Raw genomic sequence first — 16,033 nt, 5'->3', positions numbered from 1 at the left:
TTTATATGGTGTGAGATATGGGTTTAATGTCATTCTTTTGCATGTGGCTAATAGTCCCAGGAAAGACTATTCATCCCACATTGAATTATCTTGGCAGCCTGGTTGGAAATCAATTGACTGAAAATATCAGGATTTATTTCTGAACTTCCAATTCTATCCCATTGATCCATGTCAGTACCACACAGTCTGTGTTACCACAGCTTCGTAGTTAAGTTTTGAAAATGGGAAGTGTGGGCATTTCAACTTTTTTCTTCTTTTTCCAAGATTGTCTTGTCCATTCTATGTTCCTTGAATTTCCATATGAATTTCAGAGCAGCATGTCAGTTTCTGGGGGGTAAAAAAGACACCTAAAGTTTTGGTAGGGATTGTGTTGAATCTGTATATAAATTTAGGGAGTACTGCCATCTTAACAATATTAAGTCTCCAACCCATGAATGTGGCATGTCTTTAAATTTATTTAGGTCTTCTTTAATTTCTTTCAGTGATGATTTGTACTTTTGGGTGTACAAGTCTGGCACTTTTTTTGTTTATTTTTATATATTTTATTCTCTTTGATGCTATCATAAATGAAATTGTTTTCTTAATTTCATTTATTGCTAGAATATTGAAATACAATTGATTTTTTATATTTCTCTTAGATATACAATCTTGCTATATTTGCTAATTAGCTCTATTTTGTGTGTATGTATTCCTTTAAATTTTCTCTCTATATACGATCATGTCATCTGTAGAGAGTTTTACCTTTTCCTTTCGAATCTGGATGTTTTGATTTCTTTTCTTTTCTTTTTTTTTTCTAATTGCCCTGGCTAAAGCCTCCTGTAAAAAGTTGAATAAAAGTGCTGAGAGAAAACGTTATTATCTTATTGCTGACTTTAGGGGAAAAGCATTCAGTCTATGCTAAGTATGATGCTATCTATTGGGTTTTTTTGTTGTTGATGATGTCCTTTATCACTTTGAAGAAGTTCCCTTCTATTCCTAGCTTGTGGAATATTTTTATCATGAAAGGGTGTAGGATTTTGTCAAACACTTTTTTTTTTGCATCTGTGGAGATGATCATATCAATTTTGTCCTATTAAGAGTGTACATTACATTGGTTGATTTTTGTAGGTTGAACCAATCCTGTGTTTCTAGGAAAAATCACTTGATAATGTTTCCAGATGTGTTGTATTTGGTTTGCTAGTGTTTTTTGGAAGAACGTTTAGTTCTACGTTCATAAGGGTTATTTGTTTGTAATTTTCTTTACTTGCAATGTCTCTGTCTGTTTTGGCTTCAGAGTAATACTAGCCTTATAAAAGAAGCTGGGAAGTGTTCTCTTGTATTTTTTGGAAAGTTGTGAAGAACTGTTGTTAGTTCATTAAATTTATGGTAGAATTCACCAATGATGCTGTCTGGTTCTGGGCTTTTCTTTGTGGTAAATTTCTTGGGTGCTAATTCAAACTCTTTATTAATTATAGGTCTATTGAGATATTCCATTTTTTTGTGAGTCAGTTTCAGTAGTTTGTGTCTTCCTAGGAATTTGTCCATTTCATCAAAGTTAACTGATTTGTTTGCATATAATAGTTCGTAGGGTTCCCTTATCATCCTTTTTGTTTCTGTAAAGTCGGTAGTAATGCCCTCTCTTTTATTCCTCATTTTTGTAATTTTAATAGTCTTTCTTCTCTTTGTGGTCAGTCTATCTAAACATTTGTCAATTTACTGATCTTTTCAAAGAACCAAATTTCCTTCCTTCTGCTTGCTTTTTAATAAGCTTGGTCTTCTTCTAGGTTCTTAAGATGGAAGATTTGGTTATTGATTTGAGGTCTTCTTTTTTAATATAGGCATTGACAGCTGTGTTTCCATCTAAGCACTATTTCTGTTACAGTCCATAAGTTTTGTTGTATTGTGTTTCATTTTCATTCATCTCAGAATATTTTCTAATTTCCCTTATGATTTCTTCTTTGACCCATTAGTCATGTAGTAGTGTGTTCTTTAATTTCATATATTATGAATTTCCCAAATTTCCCTCTGTTGTTGATTTCTAAATCATTCCATTGTGGTTGGGGAACAGACTTTGTATGAGTTTACTGATTTTAAATTTACTGAGACTTGTTTGATGGCCTAAGATATGGTCTATCTTGGAGAATACACTTGAGAAGAAGGTATATTCTCTTTTGTTAGATGGCGTGTTCTAATGTCTGTTAGGTGTATAGTGTGTTCAAGTCTTTTATACCCTTGCTGATCTTCTGGCTAGTTGTTCTATCTATTATTGAAAGTGGGGTATTGAAGTTGCCAACTATTATTGTCAAATTGCCTATTTCTCATTTTAATTCTGTTATTTTTTACATAATGTACTTGGGTCTTTGTTGTTCAGTGCATGTATGTTTATAACTGTTATTTCTTCTCTATGCATTGACCCTTTTATCATTATAAAATGTCCTTTCATATCTCTAATAACAATTTCTGGCTCTCATTCTTTTTCTGATATTGGTATAGCCAGTCCAGCTCTTTTTTGTTTATTTTATGTACACTATATCAACTTCCATCTTTTAACTTTCAACTTATTTGTGTCTTTGACTGTAAAGTGGATCTGGTAGACAGAATAAAGTAGGACCAAATACTACATTTAAAAATCCATTTATGCCAATCTCTACTTCTTATCAGAATGCTTAAGCCATTTACATTTAACATATTGATGACAAAGCAGAATTTAAACCTACCATTTCATGATTTGTTTTAAAATATTTTAAATATTTATTTATGTTTTTTTCTTCATGTTTTCTAAGGTTCCTCTAGTCTTCCATGACTGCCTTCTTTTGTGTTAGATAGCTATTCAGTAGTGTACTATTTTAATTTCCTTTTTTTTTTTTACTGTATTTTTTCTTAAGTTATTTTCTCAAGGGTTGTCTTGAGGATGACAATGAACATCTTAACAATCTACTTTGGATTAACACCAAATTTTGCACTTGTATAGTTCATCTCTGCTCTCCATTGTGCTATTATTGTCACACAAATTTCATCTTTATTCATTGTATAGTTATCAAAAAGATTTATAATTATTGGTTTATGCAATTGTATTTTAAAATATGATATGACAAAAAGCATTACAAGCAGAAATACGTTTGTACTTTCTTTTGTATTCACCTGTAGTTGCCTTTACCAGTGCTCTTTGGTTCTTCATGTGAATTCAGGTTACTGTGTACTGTCATTTCATTTCACCTTGAATGACTCTGTGGTAGTTAGATTCAGTTGTCAACTTGGCCAGGTGAAGGCACCTAGTTCTGTTGCTGTGAACATGAGCCAATGGTACGTGAACGTCAATGGTTGCTGATTACATCTGCAGTCAGCTAAGAGGCGTGCTTGCTGCAATGAATGATATTTAACTTAATTGGCTCATGCTTAAATGAAAGAGTGCAATGTAGCACAGCCCAAGCAGCTCAGCATACCTCATCTCAGCACTCGCAGCTCAGCCCAGGCCTTTGGAGATGCAGAAAGGAATCACTCTGGGGAAAGTTGTTGGAACCCAGAGGCCTGGAGAGAAGGCCAGCAGAGATCATCCTGTGCTTCCCACGTAAGCAAGAACCTCAGATGAAAGTTAGCTCCTCTGAAGAACTATACATTAACTAAATAAATCCCCTTTTATTAAAAGCCAATCTGTCTCTGGTGTGTTGCATTCCAGCAGCTAGAAAACTAGAACAGACTCCATTTATTATTTTTTCTTGTAAAAAATAACCTATTTACAAAGCAAAGAAAGAAAATGAAAAAGCAATAATTTTCAAAGCACACTTCAACAAGCAGCTACAGAACAGATTCCAGAGTTTATTATGGGTTGCCATTCCACCATCTCAGATTTTTCCTTCAAGCTGTTCCAAAACACTCAAAGCTAGAAGAGATATTAAGATAGTGATTCAGCAGCCATACTTGTCTGTTAAATCCTATTTTCTCTGCTATACCTCCTCCTTCTCCTTTAGTCCTTCTCCCAATCTATAGGAATTTGGGGGCAAGCCTATTCTGACTTTTTCATGTTGAGAAGGGGTGTCAACACTGAAGAGTAGGGGAGTATAATTAATTGATAATCCTGGAGAGGCTGGTCCTTCTGAAATTCAGGTTTTATCTGACCTAGAACCCTCTGGGAATCATATGTTTGAGGAAGGCAAACCTAGTGAATGAAACTTTATAGAGTCAGTTTGAGCCCTAGGTGTTCTTAAGAGTCAACAGGAGTGATGTTTATTGGAGTTTGGCAAACCATAGCAATTAACACGATCTAACCAAAGCTTGCATAAGAACAGACTCCAGAATAACCTCTTGATTCCATTTGATCTCTCTTGGCCCCTGATGCCTTATTTTATTACACTCTTTCCCCACTCTTTTGGTCAGGACAGTGTGGTGGATCCCAAGGTGCCAGGGCCAAGCTTATCTCCAGGAGTCACACCATACATTGTCAGGGAAATTTTCACCCCTGAATGGTTTGTACCATGTAGGGGGTAGGGCAGTGATTTTCCTTGCAAAGCTGGGCTTAGTATAGTTTATCATCGTTCTGTGTTCACAACACAGAAGTGCCTCATAGCGTGAATCATAGCATCATCTGGCCAGAAGCCAAATATCCTTTTTTTTATTAAAAAAATATTTTTATTTTGCTCTATTTTTATGGGTGCCACCTACTATCCTATCTGAAATAAGGGGAAAATACAAGTAAATTACATATATCCTCAATTTCCTGTTTTGTCACTTCTGAAACCAGGGTGTACTTTACATTCAGTGCACCTGAGAATTGAAGGATTATGGTGTCAATCACACCCGAAGTTTCACAAATACTTCATGTGTGTGAACAGTTTCAGTGACCTGGGGAGGTGACCACAGAAATTACACCCTTTGTTATATTGGGGCAGACACAGTTATGGGGACAGCTGGATTATACTCTCCAAATACTCATATCCTGATGGCCTAATTCTCATTTTATAGAAGAGAAAACTGTAAAGGCATTTATTCAGCTCTGTGCCAAACCTGCCCAAGGAGTGCAGATGGCTTTCAGAGGCTTTAGGCTCTTTGCAGTTGTGACCATCCAAGACCCGCATGCTGTCTTCTCTGCTCAGCTGTGCTCCAGCCTGGAACTGGCAACTCAGAAGCAGCTCAACAAGGCCAAGCAGGAAAGTCATTCAGACCACCAGTCACAGAGTTCATACACTTTGGCCCCATAATTTCACTTCTTGGCACCTACTCTGGGGAACATGGCAGAGAGAGGAGCTGGGACCTATATACAAGAGTGGTATATAAAATGTCAACATGGAATACCAGACAGAAATCTACCAAAAGGACCAGGGTTAAAAACATTGTGTTCTGAACATTCAATGGAACACAAGGCAATAACTGAAAATCATGCTTTTGAAATAACTTTAATGGGAAAGTGTTCAGAATTCAATGTTCTTTTACGGTTACAAAATAGTTCAAATGGTACAAAAAGTATTATAATAGAACATATCAAAGAAAAATGACTAGATGGAACTACAGAATATGTTACTATTTGCTATTTCAAGATGAAGAACTCGGAGTGATTCAAAGTTTTCTTTTGCACTTAATCTGCTTTACCAAAATTTACAGTGAGATTAAAAAAAAAAAAAGCCACAGAAGCTGTTAAAGTAACAGAAGCAGAGAGAAAGACATGGAAGCCAGAAACTGGGAGCAATGAAACAGAGAAGAGAAGGGAGAGACCAGCAAACACTACCATGTGCTTTGCCATCTGACAGTGAGATTACCAGCGGCCTGTCTTCAGGAAGACCGTTACTTCCATGTGGGAGCCAATCATTATAGGGTTAGGAAAGTACAAGAGGAAGGAAAAGACCAGAGGAATCATCTTGGACTTGAGTCTGTTCTGAAATTTCTGGAGTGGTTTCCATCTTGTATTGTTTCTTGATTCTCCCCAAGTGAACCTCAGCCTCCAAAACCCTATGGCAGATTGGTGGACAAAAGCACCCCCTGACATATGCCAATTTCACAATGGTAACTGAGTACTTAGAGGCTGTATTTTACAGTTGCCCAGAGATACAAACTTTTGTCTATATTTGTAAGCTTATAATATTTTCCTATTCCCAACACAAACCCATGTTCCAGCAAAAGAGGCCTACACGTTATTTACTGTACAACACTCCGTGAGCAGCTGTACTTGTTGTCATGTCACCCTTATATTTTTCTTTTGTTGGCGCCAGAAACTCTCCAAAAACCCAGACTATGGTTATTAATCTTTCAAATATATGAATTTTGGTTCCTTGAAAAAAAAATTACCACAACGAATATACATTATGTTGCATTCATATTTAAATTACAATAAAAAGAAAAAAAATTACAACACCCCCAAAAAAGGTTTTGCAAGCAGAGTCAAAGAGAATAAAGGGAAAGCACCTCCCCAAATCATAAATAGTAACCACAGCTATCACTGATCAGCAGCTGAGCGAAAAAGAAGAGCGGAGAAGAAGCAGATGGTGCCGAGGCAGTGAGACGGCCCGGCGCGGGCATGTTACGTCACTTCCGGGACCAACCCTCGGCGGTCGCCGCCGCGATCCTTGGAGCGGGCCGTCTCCATGGTAACCCGCTGGACCCGCGCGAGGCCCGCATGCAGTCGCTGCGGCCGCCCGGGCCTGCCCACACAAAGGCCGCTCAGTGACTCACCCTCCGCCGCGGCTCGCGGCCGGGGATCCCCGGTCCCCGCGCCAGCACCTGCCAGAGGCCGCGCGCCGCTGCCACCGCCCGCGCCTGACCTGACCGGGAAGCAGTTCTGGGCGGGCCGCCGCTGTGCATCATCGGCCCGCCCGGCGTCCCCGGCTCAGGCCATCTTGGTCGCGGCCGGCGGGGCTGACAGAGCCGTGGAGATCCCAGGTACACGCGCCTACCGCCCCTGGAGCCCCGCCGCCTTGCGCTGGCTCGTTCCCGCTTCCCGCCCGCCGCCATTGTGGTGGCCCAGGGAGCCGTCCCCCGTTGTTGTCCCGCGCCCCTCGCCGCAGGTGCAGCGCGCTCTTTGTTCTCCGGGCGGGGAGGGCCCGGCGCGGGTGGGGCCTTCTGGGCTTTGTGCACGGCCTTGCCTCCCACGCTCGGCCTCCCTGTACTGCTGCTCTTCTTTCTATCTCCCTTTCTGCAATCGAACCTTCTTTTAAATATTTTTTTAATCCCTCAGGGTCCAGGACAAGTCCATCTTCCTCTCCAGCTGGCATTGGCCTGGTGAGACCCGTAGTCAAGGAGCTGCACCTTGGAGTGGGGCTTAGGGCCTGAAGGGCCTGCACCGCCTGCTGGGACTCCATCTCTAGAGCCCATCAATTCCTGTGCTCTTGTTTGGTCTTGTCAGCTACTCTCCAACTGGAATCCCCCCACCCCCCTTCCTTAATATCTCTTTGGGTCTAGTCCTATTTTACCATCACTGTTTCTCACATTTGGGGTAACCCATATACCCCTTAACCCATCCCCTTTGGCCTCAGTGTTTAGCTGACCTCTCGTCAACATGGTCCAACCCCAGACATCAAAACCTGAAACCTCGACCCCTGCAGCTTCTACAAATGCCCAGATGGATGATGTCATTGACACCTTGACATCCCTGCGTCTCACCAACTCTGCCTTGAGGCGGGAGGCCTCTACCCTGCGAGCTGAAAAGGCCAATCTCACCAACATGCTGGAGAGTGTGATGGCTGAGCTGACCTTGTTGCGTACAAGAGCGCGGATCCCCGGGGCTCTCCAGATCACCCCCCCCATGTCTGCAATTACCTCAAATGGGACTCGACCAATGACCACACCTCCTACCTCTCTGCCGGAACCCTTTTCTGGAGACCCCGGTCAGTTGGCAGGGTTCTTGATGCAGATGGACAGATTCATGATCTTCCAGGCCTCACGGTTCCCAGGTGAGGCCGAGCGAGTGGCATTCCTTGTGTCTCGACTGACTGGGGAGGCAGAGAAGTGGGCCATACCCCACATGCAGCCTGACAGCCCCTTACGAAACAACTATCAGGGATTCCTGGCAGAGTTGCGGAGAACCTACAAGTCCCCACTCCGACATGCCCGGAGGGCCCAAATCAGAAAGATTTCTGCCTCCAATCGGGCTGTGCGAGAACGGCAAATGCTGTGCCGCCAGTTGGCTGCCACAGGCACAGGGCCATGCCCTGTGCATCCAGCCTCGAATGGGACTAGTCCAGCTCCGGCCCTGCCCACCCGAGCACAGAACCTTTAAGAATCTGCTGCCACTCTAATAGCATCCGCAGCCACCCAGGTAGCACCTGCTCTTTGCTGCGTAAAAGAAATGTCTGTCCAACAGCGCAGCCCTTGTTCGAAGACATCTCTTCCTGCCTCTCCAGACCTGTTCCATCAGGAGAGCTTCCATCCCTCTTGGGCGCCTCAGTGACCCCCCCCCCCCCTTGCTGTGCTTCCTGCTGTTGTGTGCTAGCTTTGTACCTGCAGCTCAATGCATGCTTCCCCCTCTTGCTTGCAACCCCAACTCTTCTAATGACTGTACCTCTGCCATTCAGTCACATGACTCCGCAACATGCTTACGGACCATTTGGCTGCCCTCCTGCCCCCCAGCCTCACTAGGTTCATGGATACTTCTCTACCCTCTACAGCCCCCAGGGCAACACCCACCTGATTGCTCTGTTTTCACCTATGAACTCTGGACAGAGAGGCCAGTCTAGCTAAGCTGGTGACCCAGTGTGTATACCTGGAGGGAGGGATCTGGCTTCCTGCACCACAAGGTCACCAGCCTGGCCAGGACTCTGTAGCAGGCAGGGGCCTCAACCCTGTTGTCCATGGTGAAGTGATCACTGCTGGGGAGTATAGATCTGGCATTTCCCGGTGGTAAGCCTCACTTTGTACACAAAAATGCATTCCAGTATGCCCTGCTTCTGCCCCTGAGAAAGACCTAATACTGCAGCTAAAGAGAGTGTTCCCTGGAGGGTGCATCTTTGTTAATGCCTGGCTTTATCTGGCAGTGTTTTGATAGCTCCAGAAATTTGGGGCATCTGGAACTTGCCTACCAAATATGGTCCTTATGGACTTTGGGCCACTGGGCGGCTCCATCAAGCAGACAGAAGCAGCAGATCCCGGTATCCAAGCCTGAGACTGACTGCAGGCTGACTGGTTAACACTACTGATTCACTTCTGTACCCAAGATCTCAACAAGCTGCTAGTGTTCAGTCACCCCCTACTCTTGACCCCATACCACTGGCTGTTGCTGGGTCTTCTCTGGCTTGAGACTATTCTCTTCCACCCTTGGGTGGTATGTGGCTCTTGCTCAGACCCTTAAGCCATCCACACCATCTCTTGGTCTCTAAAACCTCCATGCAGCATGTCCTCCTAGTGCCTGGGCTGTCCGTCAAATGTCCAGCTTGCTTACAGGGAAACATGTACTCCCTATTATAACAGGGAACCCATTTTCTCTGGGATACATCATTAAGCACTTGGGGCAAGGGGATACAGCCCTAGCCAGGGCTTCAGTGGCATTTGTAAAAGGGAAGAGCTGTGGACTACTTCGGTCCCAATATGACAATGCAGGCCTGGCTGTCCTGTCCTAATTTGGAGGGACAAAGCTATTCCTTTTAGTGGTGGAAGGCCTTGGGCCGTCTCACAAAGTGGACTAGGAAACCACTTCTAAATGAGAGCTGGCCAACCCCTTTAAACTATGATGTCTCTGCCATCTTTAGTTTCCAAATGAACTGCATTTACATGGCCACCTGGACCATCCTGGGTTCACCTGCCCCTAATCTAGGTTGTCCTGGCTTGCCTGCAGAGGAATAGCCTCTGCACCAACCCAGAGATGTACCTCTTGAGATACCTGGAGGTTGGGTACCAGAACCCATCCTCTCTTCCCTAAGAGTTTTGATGATGCTGGGAAGTGACTGTGTTCCTGAAGCACCCACTGCCTTGCAAGGTCAAGGATGTTCAGTGGTTGGTTGGGGCCATGGATTACTGCCGCCCGCTCATTGTAAATTCTGTTAGCCCAGTCGCCCTGCTGAACAACTGCCTGAATACAGGCCTCATGTTCCCCTGATTCCAGCCAAGGTTGTGCAGGTGAGACCATGGTGCTCATTACACATTCCTGAAGGAGAGTCACAGTGTGGCCACCATAAGTGGCAGGAGGTACACAGGTCACTTTCTCTTTGTGCTCAGTTCTCTTGAACTCTAGCAGTTGCATTAGTAGAATGTGTACCTACCAGGTAGGGGTGCTCACAGATGAAGGAGTACAGTGGTACCTGGGGAGAAGGAAGCCTGCTGTGATATTTTGAAAGTGCTCCTGTACTTGCACTGGGAGTTGTGTTTCCAAGTTGTGCTGCTGCAGATGAGGCCAGAGCCATGCGTGCCACAGCTAACTTCCTGTCCGTGTCCACGTCTGTGTCCATGACTGGGCCCCCTGTGTCTGGGCTGTGGTCCAAGCTGCTGCTTTGGGCTTCGTTGGCTTTGGTGATTTGATTGTGTTGTGTCTCTTGGTGCTTTCATTTGTGGGCTTGGGATTAGTGCTGTTGTACATTTGTGACCTTCTTGATAGCTTCCTACAACTCTGGAAAATGGAGCAGATGAGAGAGGGTCAGGGGGTTCCATATTAGACTGGGAGGAAGCCCCACTGTGCTGAGGAGCCTGCTATGGTTCTAATGGAAGACCCCTTAGTCCCCAACTGGTGAGGATGAGACCCAGGCTCCATCAGCCCCACATGAGCCCAGAGTGACCAAGGCTGAAGCTGAAGAAGAAAGTGCAGGAGGCGAGATGTTTGTATATATTTTGGGGTTACAAGTTTTCTAAACTTAAGAGAACAGAGGTATTGATTTATAAAAGGTCCAGGAGATTTTAGTGTTAAACAGTGCATGTGAAGGAAAGTTTTAGGTGTTTTCATGGTGTCAACATATTATCTGGACTATTTTGTGACTGCTTCCACATCTACATGATAACCCACCTGGTAAGTAAGCTTCTTTGTAGAGGAGGGTATAATTTGAGATAGGATATAGAATACGGTGTGTCTCCCTGGCCTAATGTAGAGTGTGACCCTGGGATTAATTTAAAGTCCTAAAGCATTTTGGTGGCTGCTAGGAAACAGCAAAGACCCATCTCATTGATCCCGGGTAAGTATATGGAGCATTTCTGAGGTGTGGGAAGACAGCCTTGTGCAGGTGACACGTTCCTGGTGTCAGGGTGACAGACAACCACCTACCTTATGGCTATAATCCTGGTACTTAAGCCTGGCGGGGGGGGGAGTGGGGAGAGTTGGATGATACTTAAGGGAGCAAGCCCTCTGGTTGTGTCAAAGGACCTGGCTGGGGCCACTTACTGGGGTAGAGCTTGTGGTGTAAGAGAACCTTTCTATCTGACAACCCAAGCTGTATGTTTCCTTCTTAGGGAAGCATTGGTTTGGGGGCTTAGAGATGAAGAGGCAAGTTGGGACTCCTGGGGAGAGTAAGTGGAAAGCAAATAGTTGGGCCAACCAGAAAAGGTTGCCAGTATAGGGGGAGTCTTGGCGTTCAGGGTGGATTCCGTGAGTCTCCTGTTAGTGTAAATGGAACTGACCTCTCCTGCGTTGTATCTTGGGCCCTGATGGTAGTGTTGTGGCAGTTGGGGCATGTGCAGCTACAGTCTGCAGTAGAGCCATTGAGGAAACAAGGAACAGTGTACTGGGTCTTTTCATTATAAAAGTAAACCACGTTGTAGAAATTTTGGAAAATAAGGTAGAGGAAAGAGAAAAGTAAAAATTAATATTTTGGTGTCTTTTCTAGCCACCCCCTCCCCCATACCATGGTTTCTTTGCCTTTTTTTTTTAGCATACTTGTGATGCCACCTTCTGTAATTACAGTTTTGTGTAGCTGTTTTCACTTCATATATCATGGGCCTTAGCCTATGTCATCACAGGTTTTAGTTGGAAGTGAGGCTTGTCCGTGCTGTAGGCACAGTAGGGCTGGTGGTTGGTCACCACTGCTGGTACTGGTTTTCTTAGTTAAAAAATAGATGACAGTCTTTGTGTTTAAAGCTTTCCCCCAATACCAGATTGTTTCATTAGGATAGATTCTCCGAGGTGGAATGATTGAGTTAAAGAGTATGAAAATTTTTTAGGCTTTTATTCCATATTGTCAGACTGGTTTCCAGAAATGTCGATGTCAATTTGCTCTGCTACTAGCAGGGGTGAGTGTGCCCATCACTCATCTTGCCAGTTCTGGGTATTGTCAGTTGGCCAAGTATTTGCTATTTTGATAACAAAACTATGATGTTGTAATTTGAGTTTGCATTTCTTTGGTTTCTAGCAAGTTGAACATCTTTTCATGCTATGCAGCTATATTTCCTATTTTGTGGATTGTTGGTGTCCTTTGCTCTTATCTACTGGGGCCTGATAAATTTGTATGCACTTGTTATATATTAAAGATATTAATCAGTTGTGTGTTGTATATACTGCATGTTTCCAGCTTTTTAATATTTTTGTATTTTAATTTAGTGAAGTTTCACTTTCTTTTATGTAGTTGATCCATTCCTACTGTTATCACCATGCCCACCAGACTCTATAACAATGAAGGCATGTATATTTTGTCTGTTTTGTTCACAGCTGTCTTCTTAGCACCTATCACAACACCTGCCATGTAGTAGGTCCTTAGTGAACATTTGGATTAATTGCATGATTGGATGTGCTGGGTGCTGGGACTGTATGGATGGGTGAGATAGAGTCCCTGCTGAAGTGCTTGTGGTCTGCCAGTAGTTCTCAGACTTTTGGTTCTCTGGATCCCTTTGCAATCTTAAAACTCACTGAGGACCTGCTTATGTGGGTTATATTTATCATCTTAATATATCATTAAGTGATAAAAATATTAATTTGAAAATAAAAATAAACTCCTTGCATATCAACATGAATAGCAAATTTTATGAAAATTATTCCCCTAAACAAAAAAATCTTTGGGTAGAGTGGCATTGTTTTATATTATTCCAAAATTCTTTAATGTCTCACAGCTGAAACTTCATATCTGCTTCTGCCTTTCATGTTTTGCACTATTCCATGTTCACATGTCAAGTGGTCTCTGTTCCACTGTGCACTCATGAGCCAGGGAGAGAAAAGGGCAAGTCACATTTTAGTATTATTATGAAAGCAGTTTTTACCTCACAGACTCCTGTGAAAGAGTCTCATTCCCCTTTGAGAATCACTGGTCTAAGGAGAGGCAAGAATTGGCAAGTCTGTAATCTGTCCGTCTATTACTTGCAATTTCTTTCATTGCTTTAAACTTAAGGTCTTTTATTCCCCCTCTAGATTTAATAAAGTTATTTCTGGAATTAATTTTGGTGCATAGTGTGAGGATTTTGGACATTCAAAAGGAGCTTTGCTGCCAAGAAAGCCTCCCAAGAGGTGGCTTAGAAACATTTGAACCTTAACCTCGTACCCATTTTGTCCTATATTTTTCTTTTTTAACACAGTGAGATCATGCTGTACATGCTCCCAGTTAACCTGGCTTTTTTTCGACTTAGTATGTGGTGAGGACACACTGATTGTCATGCCATTTTCTTTGGAAACCTGATTTACCAATGAATGAAAATATTCCATCTCTGAATTTGCCACACTTTATTTAAACAATCACTTTCTTTTGGAAATTTAACTTGCTTACACTTTTTGTCATCATTGTTAGTGATACTGCAGTACACATCCTAGTAGCTAAATGTTTCCTTGGGAATGTTTTGCTTTTGTGAATATGATCAGTTTCCTTTACACTAACTAAGAAGTCACTCCTGATACATAGGAATGTGGGTCTTTATTTGACCACCTCTTTGAATGCAGAGTGTTTTAATGGCTTTCCAGTTGATTCCTCTGAGTTTTCATTGGCAAGAGTATCATCTCTAAATAGTGGTATTTGTTGGCTCTTGGAGAAGATGACATGGTGCTTCACCCAGGACCCCCTCCAGGACTGCCATGCTCATTTTCCCCTTTGCTGGAAGTGTTGGTAGCAGACAGCTCTCATTTGACACACCCCAGAACTTGCCTTCAAAGGAAATAGTTGCCTCATCCAAGGCTTTGCCTCCTCCCAGTGGCAGCATACAATACAGGACCAGTCTGTGTGAGGCTGCTTTGAAGGGCCATTCCAACTTCAGAGCTCCCCATGAGATGGGCTGAGGCTGTTGTTGTGACTCCATCACAACCTGACTCCTCCCTTTGCTCAGTCCTGCTGCCTTCGCCCTGCCAGAGGTATTGCTCCCAAAAGCTCATCCTAGTAAACCCACTGCTGGCAACTCTTTGTCTCAGAGTCTGTTTCCCAGGGAAGGTGACCTATGACAGTCCATTCCATTACTTATGCTTTTTATTGGTATTCCTCTCTCACTTCATGGTTTGGAACTTCCAGAACAATGTTATATAGTTTTATTGATGGTTACCGACACTTTGATCTTACTCTCAACTTTTATAGGAGTTATAAATTCCAGGAGCATCTGTGTTCATTGCTTATTGACCTGTCACATGTAGTCCCACGGTAACCTAAAACGTGTATTTGTCTTATCATCCCCACTTGACAGACAAGAAAATAGGCTTAGGGAGGTTGAGTAATTTGCCCATAGTCATGCAGGTAATTGGACCATTTCTGGAACCTGAGTTTAGTCACTGGGATGCCAGAGCTTGCCTCTTAACCATCCCCTTTGGGTTTCTCATATTTATGTGTAATTATGCCACAGGGTATACGTTAATTCTGCTCCAAGCACATTAGTGAACCAACAACAAAACACACACACACGATGTATGTATGAGTATTTGCAGATAATGAAGGAAGATCTTTGTGGACCAGGAATGAAATGAAAAAAACTGAAAATATAAAATAACACCTAAAAAGCATTTTGTGTGAACCATGTACTTGGAATGGAGGCTGGCCAGTCTCCAACCTCTGGCTTGGGTTTATGGCCTGATGGAGCTGTTCCCTATGACCAGGGAGAGATGCAGAATCATTCACATGAGGCTGGAACCCAGTCCTATAGCATGCACCAGGGAATTACCACAAGAAAAGTCCTAGGTATAGACCTGATTAACCCTGTGCGCACATGAGGACCAGGGCAGAAACAACCAGAGGCCTCCACACAACCTGGGGTCCATGTGGGAGAAATAAAGCATGTAGGATAAAACAGTATTGTGACAGCCCACCAACAAATAGAATGATTCTTCCCTGGTAGATAGAGATAATAGAGCAAACTGAAAAGGGTTTTGAGTCATAAAGGTGCCAAAGGCAGAAATGAGAACTAGAAATTATGACAACAGATACAGTGCCTGACCCTGAGCAGCTCCCCAAGGTCCCTCCATATTCCCTGCATGTCCCTTGCATTAGCACTGGGGTTCTAGCATGCTCTGGATTTCCTATCTGGGGAATCTGGTGTGTATCCATGTCCACCCTCCTTGCCACCAATTTCTCGTGAAATGGATTTTGTCTCCTTTGACGTGTTTTTACCCGCACACAGAGAGCAAGCTCACAATTTTTCATCTCAAAATATGTTCATTTAATTTTTTTCTGATGAACCTAATTTTTGAAGATTTATTGATTTATTTGGATTTATATATACAAATATATTTAAAATATATATAATATTTTTATAAGTTTAGAATGGATAAAGAAGAAATCCATTGCAAAATCACTTGCAGTCTCACCAACCAGAAAAATATCTGTATTTCCTTTCAGTCTTTTTTCCTTGCAAACATACACATACACACATACAGATACACACTCTTACAAATTTGGATCATTCCAGATAAACTTTAGAATTTAAAAAAGTTATGTTAGAATTTTCATTGGAATTTAGTGAATCCTATAAACTTTTTTGAAAAAAAATTGATATCCTTGCAATGCTTAGTCATCTACTCTGGGAACAAAGCACATCTCTATTCATTCAAATCCTATTTTATGTCCCATATGAAGTTTGTAGTCTCACCCACAATGGTGTCAGTTTTTTTAAAAAATTGTTGATATACATGTCATTTTTTTCTCTTGTAAATATACTATATTTTTCCAAATGAGTTACATACAGTATATAGTAGAGAAATTGATCAATGTACTATTTTTTATGTTGCCATGATACTGAAGTCTTAATAGTTTTACAAGTT

At 42.6% G+C, this 16,033-nt stretch overlaps 1 protein-coding gene across 1 annotated transcript; it reads left to right on the top strand.

The window, feature by feature from the left end:
• The first annotated feature begins 6,717 nt into the window (after positions 1–6,717).
• RTL6 (retrotransposon Gag like 6) lies at positions 6,718–15,400 on the top strand. Its single transcript, XM_077169136.1, has 2 exons — positions 6,718–6,846; positions 7,142–15,400. Exon 2 carries the CDS (start codon positions 7,463–7,465, stop codon positions 8,180–8,182), a length of 720 nt encoding a protein of 239 aa, XP_077025251.1. The 5' UTR covers positions 6,718–6,846; positions 7,142–7,462; the 3' UTR covers positions 8,183–15,400.
• Positions 15,401–16,033: the final 633 nt, after the last annotated feature.

This window comes from Tamandua tetradactyla, chromosome 7, assembly GCF_023851605.1.
Source record: "Tamandua tetradactyla isolate mTamTet1 chromosome 7, mTamTet1.pri, whole genome shotgun sequence".
Taxonomy (NCBI): domain Eukaryota; kingdom Metazoa; phylum Chordata; class Mammalia; order Pilosa; family Myrmecophagidae; genus Tamandua; species Tamandua tetradactyla.
Note: the sequence above shows the minus strand (reverse complement) of the source record. Positions and strands in the feature narration are given on the sequence as shown.